At 42.5% G+C, this 24,283-nt stretch overlaps 1 protein-coding gene across 1 annotated transcript in view; it reads left to right on the top strand.

The window, feature by feature from the left end:
- The window catches only part of NWD1 (NACHT and WD repeat domain containing 1), a 39,768-nt gene extending 19,336 nt beyond the window's left edge, over positions 1–20,432 (top strand). Inside the window, exons 11-19 of the mRNA XM_087877254.1 lie at positions 1,236–1,435; positions 2,841–3,113; positions 5,030–5,120; positions 7,341–7,495; positions 9,120–9,396; positions 10,101–10,114; positions 16,321–17,172; positions 18,435–18,543; positions 18,854–20,432. Coding sequence (XP_087733380.1) covers positions 1,236–1,435; positions 2,841–3,113; positions 5,030–5,120; positions 7,341–7,495; positions 9,120–9,396; positions 10,101–10,114; positions 16,321–17,172; positions 18,435–18,543; positions 18,854–19,134 — 2,252 coding nt within the window. The 3' untranslated portion in view covers positions 19,135–20,432. The remainder of the gene's footprint in view (positions 1–1,235; positions 1,436–2,840; positions 3,114–5,029; positions 5,121–7,340; positions 7,496–9,119; positions 9,397–10,100; positions 10,115–16,320; positions 17,173–18,434; positions 18,544–18,853) is intronic.
- The last annotated feature ends 3,851 nt before the right edge of the window (positions 20,433–24,283 follow it).

Below are 24,283 nucleotides of genomic sequence, written 5' to 3'. Positions count from 1 at the left end.
AATTAGTTGTGATTCACCATGTTGTGGGAATACAACAACCTTGTTGTCTTATTAACACGTGGTGCGCACCAGGTCATCAAAAGATTTATTTGTATAGGCAGGGCACAGCATGTTCCATGAATACAGGGATTTGTTTCAGAATTAAGCAAGTTGCATGAATTCAGTGGGTCTATGAAGATTCTCAATCATTCAGGTCACAGTTGTCCCCAAAGGTGCTTTCCAAAGACAACCAAATGTTCAGTTCGGTTCAGAATTGAAGAAGATTCTTGGACATAAAGTGAAACATTTTCAAGGGAAATCCAGTTGGCTTTGTAAAACACTTTTGAGATAAATTCACTATGTGATATGGGTACACATTGTTAGCCGCAAGGCAGAGTTAATTCAGCTGGCAAAACTCAGCAACTCCCTAAGGCTCCATTGAAGACTAAAGTTACTGTCTTGGGCATTTCTACCCAACAGAAAGCTGCTCTAAGATTTTCCTTTGAAGTTCTGAAACTCTTGAGAGTGGTTTTCAAGACTCCTCAGAGGATTGATTTATATGAATGATTGATCCCCAGTCTGATATGCATGAGCGAATCATGTTGCTGCAGATAAATAAAACTCTGGAGGCCATTGTCCACTGCCTTCTTTCTGCTACTCAGTATACTGGAATAGGAAATATTGCTATGAATTCTTTCTTACAGTCCCATCTTTTCTTCTACCAACTAAGTCACAGGCTATTAGCTTAGGGAGCAGGATTGTCTATAGAGTGAGGGGTTAAAATATCTCAAGGTGGCAATCACAACCACATGACTGAATTTTGACTTCCCCCCTTTTGGGGAGAAGCAGATATTCCGCTAGAAGGAGGTACAACTTCAGTATAGACAGGGGCAGAGCCAAAGGTGAAAATACCGAATGGACAATTTTTGAAGCTTCTCCTGCATTCTTTTTTCATTTATGAGTCTGACATCTTCTAGTCACTTTCTGTCCCTAGGTAGAAAGATGCCAAGAAAAGGATAAACCTCTCTTGGCTGATTCTGAATTGCTCATATATAGAAAGTTTTTTTTTTTTTTTTTTTTTGAAAGTGAGCTGTAAATTCCATTTCAAACTACGAGGGACTATAAATACAAATTACAAAGACTACAAGTTGCCCATCTTGATCTGTAGGTTGCTCCACCAGAACAGCAATCAGATTTGTGAGCATGCTGGGTGATCTTCTGAGGATCTTCCTTGCCCCATCTTTTCTGTCTTGCAGCTGAAGTGAAATGTGTGAAATTATTTGGGAAGGGTTCCCGTGCTGCCTCGGTGGCCATGGATCGGACACTGCGCTTGTGGTGTCTGGATTCTGCCAGGGAGGACTTCTCTATCCACAATGTTCACCCTGGAGAGCTGAGGTGTTGCCAGCTGCACGTAGATGAAAAGAACCAGATGATATACTGGGCATCAGGTTTGGAGGTATGGAACCCACCACACATGTGCAGGGGGCGGGGACAGCTAAGCAATGAAGCAGGTGCAAAATGTGGGCAAGGGACTTCAGAGCAGAGGGCATGGGAGTAATGAAATAAGTATGTTAAGAATTTTGTAAGGCTTCCTTTGATCTTGTTGGATACTCTGGATAATCTGGAAGAGGAAATACTCTGAAGAATCAGGATCACAAAGAAAAGCCAAATTCAGGAGTCAAATACTGGTTGAGCCTCCAGAAAGTTATTGAAAGAGAGAAGGAAAGAAAGAGAAAAAGAGGGAGGGGGAGGGGGAGGGGAGGGGGAGGGGGAGGGGGAGGGGGAGAAGAAAAAGGAGGAGGAGGAGGAAGGAGGGCGGAAAGAAAGAAAAGAAGAAAGAAAGAAAGAAAGAAAGAAAGAAAGAAAGAAAGAAAGAAAAAAGGAAAAGGAAAAGGAAAAGAAAGAGAGAGAAAGAAATCTGTGTGAGATTCTCAGGAACAAATCTACAATCTCTGAATTGGCATTAACAAGGCTTCAAGAGTATTATTTGGATAATAGAGGGAGTAGGGAAAGAGTGACCCTTCCAATGGAAACAGACACAGCACGCATCATGTTTAACCATGGATTATTATATCTGGGAATGATGGGAGTTGGAGTCTAAGGCCCTCTGAAGAAGCATGAGTTCTTTAACTTTGCTGTGTGGACAAATTTGAATTTGGGAGTCAACAATGCACCTCTATGTATCCACCTTTGTAAAGACAGAAATTAATCTTCTACTGGATTATTAGTTCAGTTAGCAGATTTTCTGGGACTGCTGCTCAAACTTCTTTTTTTTAAAAAAAAAAGTTTTTCAGCTTTATTTCTTATACACTATATACTATATTTACTATATCTTTCTCTGGGAGAATACCCAATTAAAAAAAACTCTGGTTTTAATTCTATAGATTTATGTAATATTTCTTCCAACCATTTCTGTTTTCTAGACCAATAATTTTTTTGCTTCTAAACATGACCACCACATATGATAGTATGATCCCAACAAATGCAAACATTTCCAACATTTGGCTGATTTATCCTTAAACATCTTTGCTAATCTTTCTGGTGGCATATGCCATCTATAAAACATTTTATATAGATTTTCTTTATATGCAGTTGCCATTGTCAATTTATAATTCCTTTCCCATAGTTGTTGCCATTTCTCTAATTCTATTGCATATCCAAAAAGTTTTGCCCATGTTATCATTGTCTCTTTTACCTCTTCATCTTCTGCTCAAATTTCTTGAGTTTAATGTATCTCCTTAAGTTTAGAGACAATAAAGAAGAGCAGTTTGCTCTTTATTCTTAGGAAGAAAATTGTGCTTTACAGAGAAGAGGGTAAAAAAGGAAGGAGAGCTTGAATGGCTTTTTCCTCTTGCTCCTAGGTCAGCGCTTGGCATCTGGAGACAGCTGTACCCATTTTCCAGATCTCTGCTGAGCGTCCTGGCCAGTGGCTCTGTGGAACTGTGTTTGTACCAAGGCTGGTGATTGTGACTGTATCTGAACGGGGTGTCTTCAGCCTGTGGGACAGCATCAGCGGACAGCTACACTCCAAGCAGGAACTGATAGGGCTGGGAGAAGAGACACCAACATGCAACGTATTGCTCCACAGGCTGGGCAGGCTGGTGGCCGGCTTCAGCAAGGGCTCTCTCCTGATGGTGCTTGTTCTTCTACCACATCCCTACTTGGGGAGAGGGAACATGGGTCGCCCAAGAGATATCGTTGGATATGGGAACTGTGTCTTGGTTTTCTTGCAGATGCCTTGGGGAAATCTTATTTCAGGCCTGAACAGCCTTTTGGTATTAGGGACCCTACAGATAGTCCTCAATTTAAAAGTATTCATTTAGTAACCATATGAATTTCCAATGGTACAAAAAAAAAAGACTTACAACAGGCTCTTGTGCTTACAACCATCTCAGCACCAGGGGTGAAATGCTCCCAGTTCGGACTGGATCACCCAGATCAGCAGGTGGTTCGGAGAACTGGTAGCAAAAATCCCTGCCAACCCCCCCATGCCCACCTAAGCCACATGATCATCAGAGGCTTTTTTTTACTTTTAAAAGCATTTTTTCTACAACCTCTTCGGCTGAAAAAAATGCTTTTAAAAGTCTCTGACAATCCCAGCTGAGTTGCCTGATCATCAGAGGCTTTTAAAAGCATTTTTTTACAACCTCTTTGCCCAAGGAGGTTGTAGAAAAAATGGTTTTAAAAGTAAAAAAAAAAAAAGTTGGCCACGCCCACTCAGTCACATTACCCCACCACCACTAAGCCACGCCCACAGAACTGGTAGTAACAAATTTTACATTTCACCACTGCTCAGCATCCCCATGATTATGTGACTAAAATCCAAGACTCTTGATAACTGACATGCATTTATGATGGTTGGCGCATCCCAGGGTCATGTTATCATCATTTGTAACCTTCTCGGCTAGCTTCCAACAAGCAAAGTCAATTGGGGAACCAGGTTCGCTTCACAACTGTGGCAAAAATGTCCATCTCTGTCCTACAACTCCTCAAGATGTTAAGCAGCATTGTCCTGGCCCTCCTTGGAGATGGACCAGCGCTGCTGGCGGCAGTGGGGGTGGGAGAGAAAGGGGATGGTTCGGAGTGAGTGGTGGGTGACCGTGCATGCAGCTCCATTTGCACAAGCAGTGGGCGTGCAAAATGGAGCTTTATGTGTGCATGCACTAGCCCGCCACTCGGGCAAGTGGACCTGCATGTGCGCATGCTTGCCCACCACTTGCACGGCCCAGTTCCGAATGGGCCACGGCCCGGTATCAGGCCAGAGCCCGGGGATTGGGGACTGACCCCTGATTTAGAGCATATAGAACATCTTATTTCCACAATTATAACTCTTCCGTGGGATCAGTAGGTACTCGGACTTTCTCTACTCTATGCGTACATCTGAGAAAGCTAAAAAGTCCAGGTTAGGAATGGATTCAAACCATTTCTTTCTTTCTTTTTTTTTTCTTTCTTTCTTTCTTTCTTTCTTTCTTTCTTTCTTTCTTTCTTTCTTTCTTTCTTTCTTTCTTTCTTTCTTTCTTTCTTTCTTTCTTTCTCCACCCAGCTTACCATAGGGCAGTGATGGCTAACCTTTTCCTGACCGAGTGCCCAAAGCGCGCCCGCGCCCGAACCCCCAAAATGCAATGGGTGCCCAGCTCCCACGTATGTGCCCCACCCCTGTGCATGCACACACTCCCCCCGCACGCACATGTTCCCATGCATGTGCACAGCCCCCTGCACATGTCCCGCCCTCACACATGCACGGCAGAGACCCGAAAACCAGCTGGCCGGTGGGAGAGGCGCGCACATGCTCAGTGGAGCTGAATTGGAGCGACGGCTCGTGTGCCATCAGAGAGGGCGCTGCGTGCCACCTCTGGCGTGCCATAGGTTCGCCATCACGGTCATAGGGTATATCTGGGTGGCTTATAGTTACACCTAAGCTAAAACATAAAAACTTAAAATCAAACACTAAAGCCGAAGACACATGGGGTGTGCTGAGGCAGAGTGGGGAGGGGGTGGTGGGATCCCTTCTTACTCAATCAACCACCTCCAATACAGCCTCTCTTGACAGATCTCTTCTGATGGGCACAGCCTGCTGGAAAAGCTCCCAGAAAGGATCAGCTTTGTGGTGCTTTCAAAAGACGAATCTCTCCTGGCAACAGGTTTGAATGAATTTCCTGCTCCTTTACCCTACATTGGTTAATAATGTCATTTAATAGCTGTATCGTATCAACAAAGTAGCTGGCAGAGGCTAATGCTGATCATCTAATCTCTGTAAGCCTAGGAGATTAGCTTTAATCATTTGACACTTGGCAAAAGCTAGCAAAAAAATTTGCCAGAGGGCCCATTTGGGATGTTCAACATATGTTGTCGTAGTTGTTATTATTACTTAAAACTGTCTGCTACTAAATCATGTAGACTCCTTACAGTTTACAAAAGATAAAATGCAATGTTGCGACGTTTTTACAAAATGATTTCTATAATGGCTGGATATCATAAAATATCCATTCACCAGAAGGGTCCCTCGTGGTCTCTCACCATCCCATATTCTAATCTAGTTGGCTTTGTCTTTGACCCTTTTTTTTTAGCAGTTTAGCATCTAAAATATACGTCTTATATTGAGACTGGAGGCATTCTGATCAATCAAGATGGTGCTAAATGCTGGTACTTTGCCTTATGCCAGCTTCTCATTTAATTTTGTAAATAAGAAGGAGGGAGGATGGTAAGGGCAAATTAAGGAGGGCATTGAGCATAGCCCTCTCATAGTCCACTTCCGAGATATAGCCTGTATGTGCATAAAGCCCTCCCTTACATCCAAAAAATGAAAAACCACCACACTCCTAAAACGATTGCTGGCCATTGTTTTGGCACAAGGGTGTCAAACACAAGGCCTGCGGGCCAGATCCAGCCCGTGGGGTGCTTAGATCTGGCCACCCTGGAAACAGCAAAGGACTGGCCCGCGGTACCTCTGCCAGCGAAAACGGAGCTCATGAGGGATGATTGAAGGAGGCTGTCACAGCCAAAGATGGAGCTTGAGAGCCCATTTTCGCTGACAAAGTGCTCGGGACACCACAGGTGCCCCTGACATGAATGACATTGAGCTGGCCACACCAGTGGTGGGTTTCCAAAAATTTTGCTACCAGTTCGGTGGGCGTGGCTAGGTGGGAGGGCATGAGACTGAGTGGGCATGGCCAACTTGATATCACCCACGCCCACTCAGTCACATGACACCCCCCCCACCAGCCACGCCCACAGGAAAAGATAGGAAAATTTTTGGAATTTCCACCTATCTACCCCTGCCCTCCCTTCGCCAGTCACCCCCGTTTCCCTTGCTTTAGCGGCCCCAGCCCTAGCCCTACTTCCTCCCCCACCACCGCCTCTTTGTTCAGGCTGCTTACTTCTGCAGCGGCTGGTTAAGAGTCTGGAAGGCAAGCTGACCAGAGTTTTTGGCAGCCCCCAGCCAGCCACCGCTGCTGGAAAGTGGCTGGCAAAGAAGCCTCCACCATCCAGCCGCCGCACCCTCTTTGAGAGCCGCTTTGTAACTGCGGTGGCGGCTGGCCGCAGGCCACCGAAAAATACCGGAGGTTGCGGAAAAAGCTGCTGCTATTACCGCCATGTTCATCACGCATGCGCATCCCATTGGACCAGTGGTGGGTTGCTCCCAGTTCTGTCCGATTGTTTAGAACCAGTAGTAAAAGTGGTAGGAGGCTCCACCCACCCGCTCAGACATCATAATTGATGATCTGCGCATGTGCAGAAGCTTCTGCACCTACCGTCCCATTGCGAACCAGTAGTAAAGGTAAGTAGAACCCACCCCTGCATTGGACTTGCAAGGCAATGGGATGCGCATGCGTGAAGAACATGGCAGCGACGAACATGGTGGGCGGGGTGAGTGAGCGGCAATCGGGGGACCGTTTCGGGGAGGGGCAGCTAGACATCACTACCAGTTCAGCGACCTTGGCCAAATTTCCACCAGTGGTTCGTGTGAACTGGTGCGAACCGGCTGAATACCACCTCTGGCCCACACCCACCCTGGCCACGCCTCCCGAGGTTAAACACAACCCTGGTGCGGCCCTCAATGAAATCGAGTTTGACGCCCCTGCCTTGGCAGGAGTGGCAGGTTATCTATTGTCTTGGCAGGAATGTGTGTCAATGTGGATGCATAAGCCATGGTTCAGTTGGGTTATTTGCCAACGCAATGAGCTTTTTGCACATCAGAGTGCCACAGCAGAACCTGACATCTGCGTTCGTATTCAGTTCTTACGTGACCTACATACTTGCATGCTTTTCGTGATGACACCATCATGCCCGCATCGTCATTTCAACATCATCACATTTATTATGGATGCCGCTATCTCATTTTGCATACTGCATTGTTCCAGGTTTTGGGCACCATGTAAGAGTTTCCCTGGGCAATGTGACAGGATTCCATCAACTCCTGGACTCAGATTTGCTGCATTCTGCTGAGGTTTGTGCAGCTGCTATTTCGGCAGACAATACCACCATCGTCACAAGTTCCCAGGACGAATGCATATGGGTAAGAGGCATAGGGTAATGTTGCAAAACAGGTGTGTTCCACATGTGACTAAGGCAAGGGCATTCTATGATGGGGGCAGGGGTGGGGGAGAGGAAACAAGCCAAATTGGTCGTTGTGTGGTTGAAGCCACATGTGTCATGTACAGGATGGATGCAAAAAGAGCTGACATTTCACTCATACAGTCACAGCAGTGTATGTGGATTAGCTTAGTTGTAGCTAAGATTAGTTCAGGATTTATTAGAGCAGTTTTCATAGCTCAAAAGGATAGAAAACTATGTTACTACTTGTCAGCAGTTAGAAATGAGGGAAGATTTAGGGGCTTCCAAGAAAGTGGGCTTGGGAGTCACACATTCTAGAACAGAGTTTCTCAACCTTAAGACACATTCAGAATAACAGAGTTGGAAGGGACTATAAGTTTTCTAGTCCAACCCCCTGCTCAAGCAGGAAACCCTATACCAAAAACCATGTTGGACCAAGCTAAGACCCAAATATTCCAATATTTTTTCTTACAATGACCAGCCTCTGAAGGGTTGTTGATGGAAGATTTGCAAAACTGTGCTGATTCTCCTTCAGCAATGATTGCTCCTCCATAGGCCTACTTATTTTTGCAGAGCTTACCATTACTACGATCTGCCTGCCATAAATAATGATCTGAATGGGTGCATAATTTTCTGTATTTCCCCTGAGTGTAACTGATCAGCAAAGTCTGTTCAGGGGTATCGATTTTTACCATTTAAGCAATGGTAAATCACTTGGCAGCAATTGCAGAAAGGTAACCAGAAGCTTAAAAAATTGGACAAGCTGCATTCACAATACTCTATGAAACACATGATAAGCACTTCCCATTGTTCCAAGAAGTAGCACCCAGTTGCTTCCCTAAGAATAGAACAGAACAGAACAGAATCTGGAAGGGACCTTGGAGGTCTTCTAGTCCAGCCCTTTGCTCAAGCAGGAGAATCAGGGGTGAAATCCAGCAGGTTCTGACAGGTTCTGGAGAACCAGTAGTGGAAATTTTGAGCGGTTCAGAGAACTGGTAGTGGAAATTTTGAGTAGTTTGGAGAACCGGCAAATACCACCTCTGGCTGGCCCAAGACTGGGGTGGGAATGGAGTTTTTGCAGTATTCTTCTCCTGGAGTGGGGTGGGAATGGAGATTTTGCAGTATCCTTCCCCTGTCACGCCCACTAAGCTATGCCCACCAAGTCACACTACGCCCACCAAGCCACACCCACAGAACCGATAGTAAAAAATTTGGATTTCACCACTGAGGAGAACCTATACCATATACATATAGACTTCAACTCCTGCGTTGCCCAGCCAGTTGCTAAAGTCCACATGTCTTAAAATCGCCAAGTTTGGGAAACACTGTTCTAGAGGACAGGTTGTTTATCACCACTCTAGAAGTATTTTTGTTTTAACTGGGAAAAACTTTTAAATAAACGCATAGGATCATGTTATCAAGTATAGCGATGAAGTTTCACTACTCTTGGGCTGAAAAATCAGGACACTTTTTTAGCATCTGAGATCCGAATCTTTATCTCTGGTTCTTAGCTCCCAAACCTGTTTTGCTCAATGAGCCCCACCATGAAATGAAATTGTCCTTAGTATGCTTCTTTTTCTACCTAGGTCTGGTGTCTAGCCAAACAGGGTTTGCTGACAGATGTTTTGACTGATACAGGGATGCCTTCTACACACCTGGCTCTCTGGGACGTTACCCTGGTGTCGGCCTCTTGCCACACATCTTACCTCAGAGTCTGGGACCTCAGCTGTTATCGCAAGCACAAACTACTCCCACCTTGTATGGCAAGCAAGAGCTGCATCAGGCTTTCCCACAATGCCAAATACATTTATTTTCCCCAAGCTTATTATAGCTCTAGTGTTGTCATTTGGGACACAGAGGCAGGTAAGTGATATCCCTGCCAAAAAGTTTAGCAGAGAAACTTTGGGTCAAATACTCCAGAACAGAAGGAGGGAAATTTGGAGTTTGGAGAGCATGTCAAGGACATTCTGGCAAAAAAGCTGTAGCAGAGAGTCTCGACATTCACAAAGTGACTTACCAGAAAGCAGATTGATTAGCATCTCCAAGGTCTGTGTCTCTCCCTTTCCACTGTTGGCAATGTCTTCATTTAAATTGATGGGATATGGAGCACACCCACCTACCAGACTGAGCCAAAGGGGCAGAGACAACTGTAGATAGCCCTGTAATTGTAAATATGACCCCTTTGTTAGCAATAGCAATAGCACTCAGACGTTAACCTTTCATAATGTTTCATAGCCCTCTCCAAGAGGTTTACAGAGTCAGCATATTGGCCCCTACAATCTGGGTCCTCATTTTACCAACTTTAGAAGGATGTAAGGCTGAGACAACCTTGATCCGGTCAGGATTGAACTCCTGGAGATGAGCAGAGTTAGCCTGCAATACTGCATTCTAACCACTGTGCCACCACGGCTCTGATAGCCAGACTTCCTATCTTCCATAGATAATAGTTCAGCAGGTTTGGGGTTTTTTTTTTTAGAATGCTATGCTGCCTATGAGAAAAGTATGCACATCTATGCACACATACGCACATGCTTTTCTCTCCCGTCCTCCATATTCCTGTGGAATAGATTTGAAACATGAGGTTTTTTCCCCTCTTCGTGATTTGTTCCATGAGGACCTAAGAACTTTGCTTAGGGCAGGGGTGGGCAACTATGGCCCTTGTTGCAATATTTTCAGGATCAGACTCAATAATAGTAATAAGAGTTAGAGGTTTAAATATACTTCTCTTTAATTATAATAGGCATTCTATATTCACTGAATATTCACAGATAGAAGCAAAGAAAATGGTGAAGGTGGCTCCTTATATATACAAAGGGTGGAGCCAAGAGTGGGAGTGGTGAATTATGAATACATTAAGAGTCAAAGAATAAGTTAACCCCTGATATCCCATATATACATTATTTACACATTAGGGAATAAGGCATTTACATCTGACAAATCCCCCTCTAAATGCCGGTTCGCTATACAACACCAATTACATTCAGATTCAGGACAATATAAGACATACAATTTGGAAGTTAAGTATTTGTGCTGTTTAGAAGGTAAAGGCTTCGTCAATATGTCAGCTAATTGTTCAGAGGTATCACAATGCACTGCTTTGATAAATCCATCTTGAGACAATTGTCTCACATGCTTAAATTTTATATCTATATGCCTGGATCTTTGTCCAATGGCATCGGATCTAGATATTTCAATGGCTGCTTTATTGTCTTCATGCATAACAAAAGGCAAAGCAGGTTTTTTCCAAACATCTGAAATTAAATCATTAAACCATACAAGGTTATTTGCAGCTTTGGATAAACAAACATATTCCGCTTCTGTGGTTGAAGTGGCTACCAGTTCTTGTTTACCAGTGTACCAGTAAACTGGACAGTCATTTAACAGAAAAATATAACCAGAAGTACTTTTTCTGCATGATATATCTCCAGCCCAATCCGCATCTGCGTAACATGTAAGTTTTGGTTCTTTATTATCACTAGGTTCTAATACTAGGCAAAAGTCTAATGTACTTTTCAGATATCTTAAAATTCTTTTGACAGCTTCCCAGTGATACATTGTTGGTTTGCTAACGTGCCTTGATAATAAATTGAGTGGTAATGCAATATCTGGCCTAGTCCAATTAGATATATAAAGAAGTGAACCTATGACTGATCTATAAAATGTATTATCCTTGAATTCAGGGGAAGATTCATCAGTATTTCTAAGGAAATCAGTTTGCATAGGAGTGTCACAGGGTTTGGCATTGTTTAAATTGCATTTGTTTAGAAGTTCAATAATCTTATCTTTCTGAGTAAGTTTGAATCCCCTTCTAGTTTTGTTAATTTGTACACCAAGGTATTTGTTTACTTTACCTAGAGATTTCAACGAGAAATGTTCATTTAGCTTGTTTACAAAGATTTCTCTTCTCTCTTTGTGTTTTCCTATATATAAAATATCATCTACATAAATCAATACAAATTCAATGTAATCATCACTCTTTTTGACAAAGAAACAGTTATCAGCAGTGGTAGCGTTGAAATCCATGGTCTTAAGTACTTTTACCAAGCAATCGTACCATCTTTTGCCAGATTGCTTTAATCCGTATAAACTCTTGTTCAATAGCCAAATTTCATTTTTATTAGTGTATTGACTGTGAGGTGCTCTTACATATATTTCCTTATCTAGTTTTGCGTGTAGATACGCAGTCTGTATGTCATATTGAAATACATCAAGATTGAGTGCGGATGCTACTACTAGAGCTGTTTTAACACTCTCTGTTCTTACTGTGGGGGAGTACGTGTCAGTATAGTCCTCCGGATATTTTTGTGCATAACCTTGTGCAACCAATCTAGCTTTGTATAGGGTATTGCCTCCTTCTAGGTTCTTAATTTTATAAATCCACCTGGTACCAATAATTGTTTTATCTTTAGGTGCAATCGCAGGTGTGAATACATTTAATCCTTGCAAACTTTCCATCTCTTTTTTCATAGCTAGTTCCTATTTTTCCTTTTCTTCACGAGGGAGTTTTAATACTTCCTCATATGTATTAGGTGTTATTTGTTCACCATCCATATGCATTATGTAATCTCTGTATTTATTTGGTATTTGATTTCTGTTGTTCCTAATAGCTCTTTCAGGTTTGCTATGGTAGTCATGCAAATATCTTGCTTCCTTTTTTGTTAATGTGTCTGTCTTTATTTTGTGTTGACTATTTGTCCATGTTTTGGTTTTGTTTTTATTTTTGTTGATATTTTGATTTTCTATTGTCCCTTCCTCACGAGATTTTGTATCTTTGCATTTATATGGAAATATTTCATTAAGATGTAATTTAGACCAGTTGGCCTGTTCATGGAACACAGCTGTTCTGGAAACTATAAATCTGTTATTATTATCAATGAATCTGTACCCTTTGGTGCCAGTTTCATATCCCATAAATCTTAGTCTTCTGGATACGTTTTCTCCCTTTCTTCTCAACTGTTTAGGTATGTGTACGTCTGCAGTGACCCCAAATATGTGCATGTGTGCTAATTTTGGTTTCCTATTATACATCACCTCATATGGTGTCTTATTCACAATACTGGACCAGGTTCTATTTTGAGTGTAATTAGAATAATGTAAGGCTTCTGACCAAAATTGTTTGCCTAAACCAGCATCCTCTAATGTGCACCTAATCATGGTTTGTAATGTGGAATTCTTTCTCTCTGCAATCCCGTTCTGGAACGCAGAAAATGGACTAGACGTGTAATGTAGCATTCCTCTATCCTTTAACCATTGGGAGAATTCTTTAGACATGAATTCACATCCCCTATCTGTCATAATTTGTTTTATTCTGATATTATGTTGTGTTTCTATGCGTTTGTAAAATTCCTTAAATTTTTGAAAGGTTTCATCCTTGTATTTTAATGTGTAAACAAAGCCATAGCGACTGTAATCGTCTACTATTGTTAGGAAGTAACGTTTTCTATAAGTGATTGATGGAGTTAATGGGCCAACTAAGTCCATGTGTACTAAGTCAAAAATTTTGTTAGTTGATCTGGTGGATTTTTTTGGCCTGGGACTAGTTTTTAGTTTAGTAGATTTACATACTGAGCATTCCAAATAATTTTCACAATTTTTTATTTTGACACCTTCTGCGTGTTCAGTCATTTTTTGTACTACAGGAAAACTTGCATGTCCTAACTTCCTATGTAAGATGTGAGCACACTCGTCATGAATTGGTTTACCTATTTTTGGTTTCTTCTCATTGTGTGTATCTATGTGATCATGAGATATTTTACATTCATCATTGTCACTGTTACTGATATTTTCATCATCTGCCTCAATACAATCTTCCATATTTGAATCAATGTTATGTAACCATCTTTCTTTTGTTATCAGATAGGGTAGGCCTCCTTTAATCATCACAGTGCCTACATTTGTTTTATTCTTCTCTAAAGTTGCTTTTCCCTTTGAGAAAACTATATTGATGTCAGAATCTCTGCTTAGTTTTATGGCACTTAGTATGTTATGAGGTATTTCTGGTATTAACAATACCCCCTCTATTTTTCCTAGACCAGGCAAGGTCACATTCCCTCTGCCTAATACTTGAACTTTTTCTTGATTAGCTACCTTTATTACAAACTTATCTTCTGTAAATGAAGACAATATATTTTTGTTATTAGTGGTGTGATTAGTTGCCCCAGAATCAATAAGCCAATTATTGTTCTCATTTTGTTGCGTTTTAGTGCTGTCTTGTTTATTTAGTCCATTCAGTGAACCAGATTTTCTCTCTTTTGAATTTTCTCTGCCCCCTCTACTTTCTCTGTAATTTGGTGGGCTTCTATATTTATGTCTATCTGTGGAAGACTGTCTATAATTGTATTTATTCCTATATTCTGACCTGTGTCTTTCCTTTGAAATTTTGGGACAATCTCTTCTATTGTGTTCCCTGGACCCACAATTGTGGCATTTAAAAGTTTCATTATATTTTTCTTGGAAATCTACCTTCCTAAAAGATTTGTGTTCTGTGTGATTGCTATAACGATTTTTTCTTGAATTGTCTTCTGCTATCAATTTATTAGACAGACTTTCTATTGATAAATATCCTAGATTGATGGTGTCTAAGTGTGACATAAAACTATCCCGTGATGAATCAAGTGAGTTGATAATAACACTTTTCATTGTTTGATCTGAAATCACTTCCCCCCTCAAATGCAGCTCAGCTCTTATTTTGTTTAAAGATATTAAATGCTCACTTATGGAAACCCCTGGTTTTACTCTGGAAGAAAAGAAGTCCTTAGACATTCTTGTGGTGGTAGCTACACTATCGCTGTGAAACAAATTAAACATGCATTGAATTATTTCTGAAACAGTTAGATTTGGTTTGATGCTATGATACATTGCAGGAGACACGCTAGATATTATTAAGAAAAATGCCTTATGGTGTAAACAATCTATTTTTAAAGTCCAAGGTCTTCTTGGGGGACTAGTGATAAAAAATAGTAAATTTTCTTTCATAAAGACAACCTGGAGCTGTTGATACCATTCTTGCAAATTAATGCCATCAACCCTAAGTTTTGGGAAGTCACTGGGTAAGTTTCCCACATTATTTTGTCCATTACTTACAACCTGAGGTAGTCCGTGGTCTCGCAAGTGTAGGAAATTGCAAAACGGCATGGGGATGCTCGCAACGAGTCTGCACGGTTCTCTGGCCAGTTCAAGTCTTTCCGGACCGTCTACGTAGTTTCGCACATGCGCGTTGTTCATTTCTTCTTTGGCGTCGTCGTGGAAAGTTCTCTCCATTGTAGCTCGCTCGCTCCGCTCCTCTTCAGACGAGTCGGTCTCTGGCTCGGTCTTAGGAGTTCTGATGGCGGCGACTGTTCTTCTCTTTCTTTTGGGTGCGTTGGCACTTGCTTCGGTCTGCGGTGTAGGGCGGAATCGACATGGCTCTCTGGGCTCGGGCGTCGTCGCTCTTGAAGTCAGGATGGGAGCGTGCAGGTCTTGAAGTATCGGCTTGTTCGCTTGCTTCTTCGTTGGCGCTTTGGAAATTTTTAATTTTGGCCCAAATGCAGCAAAAAGCGTCTTCATTGCTGACTTTACTTGGGATTTCGTTAAGTCGTCTTCACTTTCTGATTCTGGCTCTTCCGAAGATTTTGAATCCTCCTTTTCACTTTCGTTGTCTGATAACGTTTTTCGCGCCAGAAATTTTGAACTGAGCATTTTGATTGGCTCTGCTTCGCTCACTTTGGAGGCTTGTTGAAACCAAGATGGCTGCCATTCAAAATTTCGCGCGGGATCACATTTTTTCTTTTTCATAACGACTTTCTCTGTAGTCATATCACTCACAGTTTTTTGGTCTTTGGGTTTCTCTTTAGCGATGTTTTTCTCTCTCGCTGCTCCGCTGTTCTTCAGCATTTCTTGGAGGTTCGCGATGAGGCTTTCATCATTCTTCTGGCTTTTTAATAACTTCAATATCTCTGACCTGAGTTCGTTATTTTCTATTTCGATTTCCTCCTGGCCATCATTTTCATTTATTAATTCTTCTTTTTCAGTGGTGTATTCTTCGGATTCTCTCGAAATCGCGTTTGTGGATTCGTTGATTATTTCTTGTTCAGTTTCTATTTCTTTGCTGTAGGCCCTGGTGTTGGGCCTATCTTTCTTAGACATTTTTAGGTATTTATTGAGTCAATTAACCATCCTCTGCTACCAGCTTGTTGCAATATTTTCAGGATCAGACTCAATAATAGTAATAAGAGTTAGAGGTTTAAATATACTTCTCTTTAATTATAATAGGCATTCTATATTCACTGAATATTCACAGATAGAAGCAAAGAAAATGGTGAAGGTGGCTCCTTATATATACAAAGGGTGGAGCCAAGAGTGGGAGTGGTGAATTATGAATACATTAAGAGTCAAAGAATAAGTTAACCCCTGATATCCCATATATACATTATTTACACAGCCCTTTTATGACTTGTGCACTTCAACTCCCAGAATTCCAGAGCCAGCCATGTTAACTCAGGAATTCTGGGAATTGAAGTCCACAAGTCATAAAAGGGCCATAGTTGCTCACCTCTGTCTTAGGGCAATCTAATCCCCCATTTTGCCCTTAGACTAACTAGCTATCAAAAAACTGGTCATTCAGGCAATACAGTTGTACTGCCTGCCTTGTGTATCCCAGAAAATGATATTGAGATAGTGTCTGGTCTCCAATGTAGAGACAGAAATGGCTAGCAGAATTATACCCTGTTTCCCCCAAAATAAGACATCTCCTGATAATAAGCCCAATCGGGCTTTTGAATGCATGGCAATAAGGCCAAGTGCTTATTTCAGGGTTCAAAAAAATATAAGACATTATCTTATTTTGGGGGAAACACGGTACTCAGCCATGACAAGCAAAGCCAACAGGGGAAGCTGGATTTTCCTAATGACTGCATGATTCACTTAACAAGTGAATTTCTTAACAACCATGGCAAAAAAAAAAAAAAAAAAGGCTGTAAAATTGGGCACAACTCACTTAAACAACCATCTTGCTTAGCAATAGAAATTCCAGTTCCAAATGCGGTCGAGAAGTACCTACAACGGGAGGAGTCGGCAGTGCTTGTTGACATTTGTCCCCCACCAGGAAAGGAGCAGGATAAATTGGATGCATCGGCTCCAGTCCAGTGTCTGGAAGTGGCTGAGCAGAAGAATCTTCTCTTTGTGGGACTGGTTTCTGGAACGGTGCTGGTGATTCCCTTGGATTCCAGGCAAGATGTTGGTTGCATCCCTCCAGCAGAGAACCAAAAACCTATCTGCAACTTGGCACTCACTCAGAATGAAGACCAGCTGGCAGTTGCCTCTGATGATCTTGTGCAGGTTCTGGATCTGCATCAGGAAGAAACGGGTCTCTTGATTGACCGGCCGGCTTACACCTTTTACACACAGATCCCTGGCGCAACAATTTCTAACGTGGCTCTTCTGTCTGGATACCGGGTGCTCTATGGAATGACTAACGGGGAGCTCTTCATGTACTATTGCTTGGAAGCCCATGTGTTTCCGCTAGAAGCTCATGGGAACTGCATCACCTGCCTGACGACCAGCCATGGAGAGAAATGGCTGCTGAGCGGTTCAGAAGATTCACTGCTGTGTCTCTGGGATGTTCAGCTCTGCTCCTGGGAGCACCAGATGTTTTTCCAGAAGGTAGAATTTCTGCTCTTGCACAAAGTTGATATGTCCAGTTAGAATGTAGAACTGGCATTAGAGTAGAGATGGAAGGTGATCCTGAGGGAACGGAGGAGCATTAACATCAGAAGACTTCAGAACAGCTGCCACGATGGGGAATTAAAACATTACCATTTCCTCAGATCTCAATCTCAGTACATGAAGCTTTTCGCAGTAATTGGCAGCACTTCGCTGATCTTGAAAAAGCTAAACAGACTCAGCTCTAGTTAATACTTGCATGGGAGAGTCCCAGGAAATGCCTGAGATAGGAATATTAAAAAATATAATCTCTAGAACAGGGGGGTCAAACTTGATTTCATTGAGGGCCGCATCAGGTCGTGCTTTACCTTGGGAGGGCCGGGGGCACGTGGCCAAGGAGCATGGCCAGCTTAATGTCACTCATGTCGGGGGAACCTGTGGTGGCCCAAGTGCTCTGCCAGAGAAAATGGGCTCCTAAGCTCTGTTTTCACCTGCAACAGCCTCCAGCAACCCTCTGCTAGCAAAAACAGAGCTCATGAGGGTCACCCACTGCCCTCACAAGCTCCGTTTTTGCTGGCAGAGGCACCACAGGCTGGTCCGTTGCTGTTTCCAGGGTGGCCCTGCGGGCCAGATCTAAACACTTTGCAGGCCGGATCCGGCCCTGCTCTAGAAGAAGGAAATTATAACTCTTATCTGTACTATGCCAAGAAAGCAATTTTGTATCTATTTTGTCACAAGAAATTAAGTGTGATTGAAGGAGAGCTTATTATTAAATTGACCTTGGTGCCCTCTTTATTTAGCTTTATTCTCCTGCCTGTTAATTCATAATTTTCATTCTAGAGATAACTTGCTTCCAGAAAAGAGGCAGGTTAGCTATGGCTACAGTTTGTTTGTGTGGTCTGTAGAGATGGCACTCCTTGAGTGGAAGGACTTGGACAGAATCCACTTTAAAGGCAGAGACTACTGGGGATAGATGGTCACATAGATATCCAGCTTTCAAGCAATTAAGTGTTTTAGCAATGGATAATCATTCAAATTTGACTGCATTGAAGAGAAATTCTAGAAAAATATAATTTCCTTCTGTATGCCATCACTCCAACAGTTGCTTTTATGTTTATCTCCAGAGACTCACCTCAGCAAGAGTATTTGTCTCCTGTTTGCCCTCCTCCTGATCTCTGTCTTGCATGTTGTTTTCCTGTTTGTTTTCCGGTTGAATTGATCTACTTTCCCAAAATATTGTTTGTTTGTTCGTTCCTTCCCAGGAAGATTCCTTTTCCCGTGGCATTTTCTGTGCATGTTTTTCAAAGGATGACCAGTACGTGTTCATCAGCAATTTGGATCAGTGTGTTACAGTGTGGGATGTCTCACGGGGTGAGCAATTTGATATTTTTCGGAATCTGCAACTTTGGACACGGTTGCCTTATAAGGTAGCAATCTCAAAGCAAAGCTTGTCATAAAGTTGGGGGAATAAACAAAGGTGTTTTCCCCTCCTTCAAACGTGTGGTAGGATGCTGAAGCAGGAGTGGGGCGGGGAGGGTAAAAAATTCAAGATAGTAGCTCCAACTGTGTGATCGAAGCTGCTATCTCAATCCCTCCTGCTGACACCCTGTGGGGTGGAAAAAATGTTTGAATGTAATTGGAGTTCCTTGTTGTGACACTGGCATGTTCCCATTTTCCACAGGGACCCTCTTAGCAGTTCAGTTTGTGCATGCAAAAATTACCAGGATGATGTCAACAGCTGAAGGCTTTGTTGCAACAACACAACTTGGCTACCTCATGCGGGAGAGATTCCGCTGCCCGCAGGCCATCAACTTTCGCCATGATACGCTCAGCAGTGTTAAAGCAACGTACACAGTGAAATCTCGGCCAAAAGAGAGCCAGGATCCAGGAGAGATTCAGGGCAATCTAAGGAACTCTCAGAGCTGTGCCAACAAGCTATCACAAATTTGTAGGATTGTGTGAAGTAACGACAAAGAGTGACAAAGAATGACTCAAATATCTACCTTGTCATCCACAAGTGAATTTCACTTGGTTGTTTCCTCACTTTGATTATTTATTTATTATTCTACCTTTACTATTGCTTATAAATAACTCAAGGCAGCAAACCTACCTAATACTCCTCCCTCCTCCTATTTGCCCCACAAAACAACCCTGTGAGGTGGGTTGGGCTGAGACTGGCTCAAAGTCACCCAGCCTATCTTTCATGCCTAAAGCGGGACTAGAACTCATGGTCTTCTGGTTCCTAGGCCAGCACCTTAACCACTAGTTCAAACTGCTGCTTCTTATTTCCTTATTATGACTGAACTTTGAGTTCTGAAAAAGAATGACTACTTAATGTAGGAGACAACAATCTTTTAGTGGTGGAAGGCTGCACTTAACATTTGGGGGAGCTTACATAATGCAAAGTGATAGGCTATTTCTTCTTATTTTTCCTGCTGGGATTTGAAAGTATTGTATGAGTTTAATAGAAGAATGAGGATCTCCCCACAATGGAGGAATGGATTATGACCATGTCAGAATTCTCAGAAATGGCAAAACTCTCCTGCTTTGTCAGAGAAAACAACAACAACAAAAACTTTTTTTGAAAGCCTGGAAACTTTATATGGGCTTTTGGCTGAAAGAAGAAATAAATGACACGATGATTTATGGATTTCAAGATTTAAGAAAGGTGTGGATTAAAAGAAAGACTTATATAATAACTAAAATGGAGGAGGGGTAATAAATTGTAATTATCTATTGAAGGTTAGAAGTCATTTTGAGTTTCTTTTTTGTACTTTTTTGTTTCTTTTTATTCTAGGGGGAAAAATCATAATATAAAGAAGTATGAGTTTATAGCATTTGTTTTTTCTTAGCAAGCCTATTTTAAGTTTTTATTACAAATGTTTTCAGCTCCTTAGCCCAAAACAGCAGGAAACAGGTTTATTGGTTTCCAGCAATGGTAGAAGGCCATTTCAGGTGCTGCAGGAAAGATTAGGGCTGGTTGGTTCTCTGTATTCCAGACTGCCTAACTCCATCCATGCTGGACATTCACTCTCTGACCATTCCTTTCTTAAGGTAGGTAGCTGAATGTTTGAAAGACTCATCAGGATTATACATGTACAAAATTATTTCATAATCACTGGATTTTTTTAATGAATGACATCTTCTAATTAAGAGAAATGATGGAGTTCAAGAGCAGTTTACAAATGAAAATGTTGCAGAACTCAAAATGGGTTTAAAATGCGTATGTGTTTGTAAATAAATCAAATATTACAAAATAAGTGTGTATGCCCTATTCTTTTCTTTACAAAGGAACAAAGACCTCTAGAAATCCTATCTCAGATATTTGCTAAATTGTAAAACTGTATTAATCTTAGACTCACAATCACAATTGCACCAGAATTTCTATTGCTAACCAAGACAACTGCTAAGTGAATTGCGCCTGATTTTCCAACCTTTTTTGCTCTGATATTTCAGCAAATCACTTCATTTGTTAAGTGATTCCTGCGGTTCAGTGGTGGGTTTCAAAAATTTTTACTACCGGTTCTGTGGGTGTGGCTTGGTGGGCGTGGCATGGCTTGGTGGGCGTGGCAGGGGAAAGATAAAATCTCCATTCTCTCCCCAATCCAGGGGAAGGTTACTACAAAATCTCCATTTCCTCCCGATCAGCTGGGACTTGGGAGGCAGAGAATAGATGGGGGCGGGGCCAGTCAGAATTTTTACTACCGGTTCTCCGAACTATTCAAAAGTTCCGCTATTGGTTCTCCAGAACTGGTCAGAACCTGTTGAAACCCACCTCTGCTGCGGTTGTCAAGTGAATCCATCTTCCCCTACTGACTTTGCTTGTTGGAGGTCAAATGGGAAGGTCACAAATAGGGATCACATGATCCAAAGATACTGCAATGATTATACATATATACATGCTGGTTGCCAAGCACCTGATTGTAAGTCGAGGACTATATGTATTATGTAGAGTTGCTCATATTACACAAACATTTATCACGGTGTACAAAATTTTTTGTTTCTTCATGAATAATCAATTCCCAATTTCAGGATGGAAATACTGGTGCTATCAAATTTATATTAGAATTCTCTGTTCGGTTATGTATGATAGGAGATGTAAAACTGGCTTACTCAGTACAGGCAGTCCTCAATTTACAAACATTCATTTAGTGACCATTCAAAGTTATAATGGCACTGAAAAAGGTGACTTACAATTGGTCCTCACACTTACAACTGTTGCAGCATCCTCATGGTCATATTGTAGGAAGTTAGCACCCACCCCTTTCCTGGAAGAGTGAAATATTTTAGGAAATATGAAAAAGGCAGAATATTATATTTCCCTGGATGAGAAATGGATAAGCATGTTTTGAAGCAGCTCCCACCTTCCTGCCCCCCACCCTTTGTCAATGGGCCATTAAGGCCTGGGCCAGTCTATTCTACATAACAAAGATCTACCTCCTTCAGGCAGAGCCATAGTAGGAATTGCCAAAGATCCAACAAAGATAGGATTAGCCCTCTACACAATAGCAGCAGAAACTCACCACGTGACCTGGGAAGCATGTGACCTGGGAAGCACATGTGACCATCAGCCAGCTAGCTTAGACCCCACCCCCTGGGAATCTGACAACCAATCAGGATACTCTTTCTGGGCCCCAGGAAGTTCAAAGCCAGAGAGAGCATAAAAACCCGATGATTTACTGTATCTGCCCTTTTCTGTTCAGGAACTCAAGCTATGTGATCCTGTTCACCATTAAACCATCTTTCCAAGCAGTCTCCATGTTTCCAGTGTCTTTTTCCCCACTTGGAGCAGAACCCAGAAGGAGATTTCTTCCAACAATTTGATCAAAATTCAGGTATTGGGCAACCAGCATGTGTTTACAATGCTTTAGTGTCTTATTTGTGTCATGGGATCATCAACTGCAATCCTTCCAGCCCACTTCTGACAAGCAAAGTCAATGGGGGAAGCTGCATTTGCTTAACATCTATGTGATTCACTTAATAGCAACAGGAAAGTTTATAAGATTGACTGCAAGTCACTTAGCAACTGCCTTGCTTAGCAATGAAAATGCTGGTTCCAACTGTGGTCATACATTGAGGACTACATCAAGGGTGGGTTCCACTTACCTTTACTACCGGTTTGCAACAGGAGCTCGCGCACTTCTACGCATGCGCAGATCGTCAGTGATGATGTTGGGGGTGGGTGGGCGGAGCCTCCCGCCTCCATTACTACTGGTTCGCAAGAACCAGACCGAACCGGGAGCAACCCACCACTGGACTACATGTAAAAGCTCTGAAATATCCTGTCCAAACCTTGATGTACCTTCCAATTTCTTCCTGAATCTATCCCTAATGTTAAGCTAGTCCTTACACTCCAACACTTTTGGTAGGGGTGGGAGGAGCTGTTTGTGATGAATGGGAACAATCTATAGGTATCTCTTCTAGAGGCCCTGCATTTCAAGCTACAGAGCTACTTTACGTCCTACAACAGGGGTTTAAGCCTGGCAGACTTCAACTCCCAGAAAGCAAAGCTGGGCAGGGAATTCTGGGAGTTGAAGTCCGCCAGGTTTAAAGTTGCCAAGGTTGGAGACCCCTGTTCTACAACTCACATTCCCCTAAATAATTTGTTTTAATAATAATAATAATAATAATAATAATAATAATAATAATAATAATCTGTAAAAATGTACATAAATGCACAAGTGTAAAGCAGAACCGACTTCTACTTTTGGAACACAACAGCAATCATCTAACTAATATAATCTTGCTTAATCCCAGCAATTTTAAGATGTGTGGACTTCAATTCCCAGAATTCCCCAGTCTGCAATTCTGGGAGTTGAAGTCCACCCATCTTAAAGCTGCCAAGGTTGAGAAACAATGATATGGAAGCAGCATCATGCCGTGATAAAAACAACTCCCATCCCTTTTGTATGTGAGTGCAAGGTCAAGTCACAATATATTTACAAGGGGGCAAAACTTGAGATGCAAAGCTGCTTATAGTCATGCGACCTCCACTTTCACCATTCCCACCCACCTGTCAATTGTTAGGGTTCTTTCGATCCACTCATGCAAAACAGTCATTCAAAGCCTGGGGCAAGTGAGTCCCTAACCTTGCTTTGCCTCTCCCACAATTAGACCCACCAGCTGATTTTGACAAGCAACAGCGGTGGGAAACTATGCTGGGAGAAATCCACCATTCCCTTGTTTTTCTTGCACACAATCAACAGGGGCACCGCCATTGGACGGCATCCTGCCTGCGGCAGAATAGGGACCAGCCCTCGAGCAAACCAGGCAATTTTAGGCAGTGTCCATTTTCTGCGGTTTTAAGAATTGGCGGATAGTACTTTTTAAATGACCCTGGGCGACTAATGCCAATTCTGCAATGTTAACTCTTTGCGCGCTGAAATGAAGCTGAGCCCCGAGGGCTTTACGTCCCAATCCCTGCATCTAATACGAGTGAGCAACTGGGATTCATTGTTTAGGAGGTCCACCGTCCACGCCCCCTTCTCCTTTGGGTGTGTCACTGTAGCTTTTCTTCCATTTCTCCTCCTTGATCTTGACTCCTTCCCGTTTTTTCCCCCTTTCTCCCATTTCCCAGGATCCAATTCTCTGCACGTAGCAGTATCTCCCTTCGCCTGGTTGTTGGCTGTGATATTCTTCCTTTGGCGACTCATTTAAGGTCTTGTGCTGTGCTAAGAAACGTCGGGCGCTTGAGAAAAAAGGAGAAAAACCAATAACTGGGAATATGATCCCTATCGATTATTCTCAGTTTCCGATTTATTATCTCCCTCCCCCCCCCATTCCTTTCTATATAAAATAAGAACTATGAACCATTGAGCGCCTATATGGCAAAGCACCAGCATTTATTCTTAAAGACACCTATCTCTCTCTCCGTTCTCTATGGTTTTCCTCTTATTCTAAAGAGACACTTTTCCGCTGAGATCGTTCCCTTTCCTTTCCGGCGCCTCCCTCGACCCCCGTCCCGAAGGTTCCGGCCGCTTCCTCCTAGAGTCCGGGGGAACGTGCGCACTGACGCAAGGCGCAGGCTTGCTTCGGGCGCGCCGCTGCGGCTGACGGAAGGGGGCGGAAGAGTCGCCGCCGCCGCCGCCGCTGCTGCCGCCGCCGCCGCCGC

The sequence above is a fragment of the Pantherophis guttatus genome, chromosome 1, assembly GCF_059756535.1.
Source record: "Pantherophis guttatus breed Tessera chromosome 1, ASM5975653v1, whole genome shotgun sequence".
NCBI classification, from domain to species: domain Eukaryota; kingdom Metazoa; phylum Chordata; class Lepidosauria; order Squamata; family Colubridae; genus Pantherophis; species Pantherophis guttatus.
The sequence above is the reverse complement of the archived record's forward strand: the minus strand, read 5'-3'. Positions and strand labels throughout refer to the sequence as shown.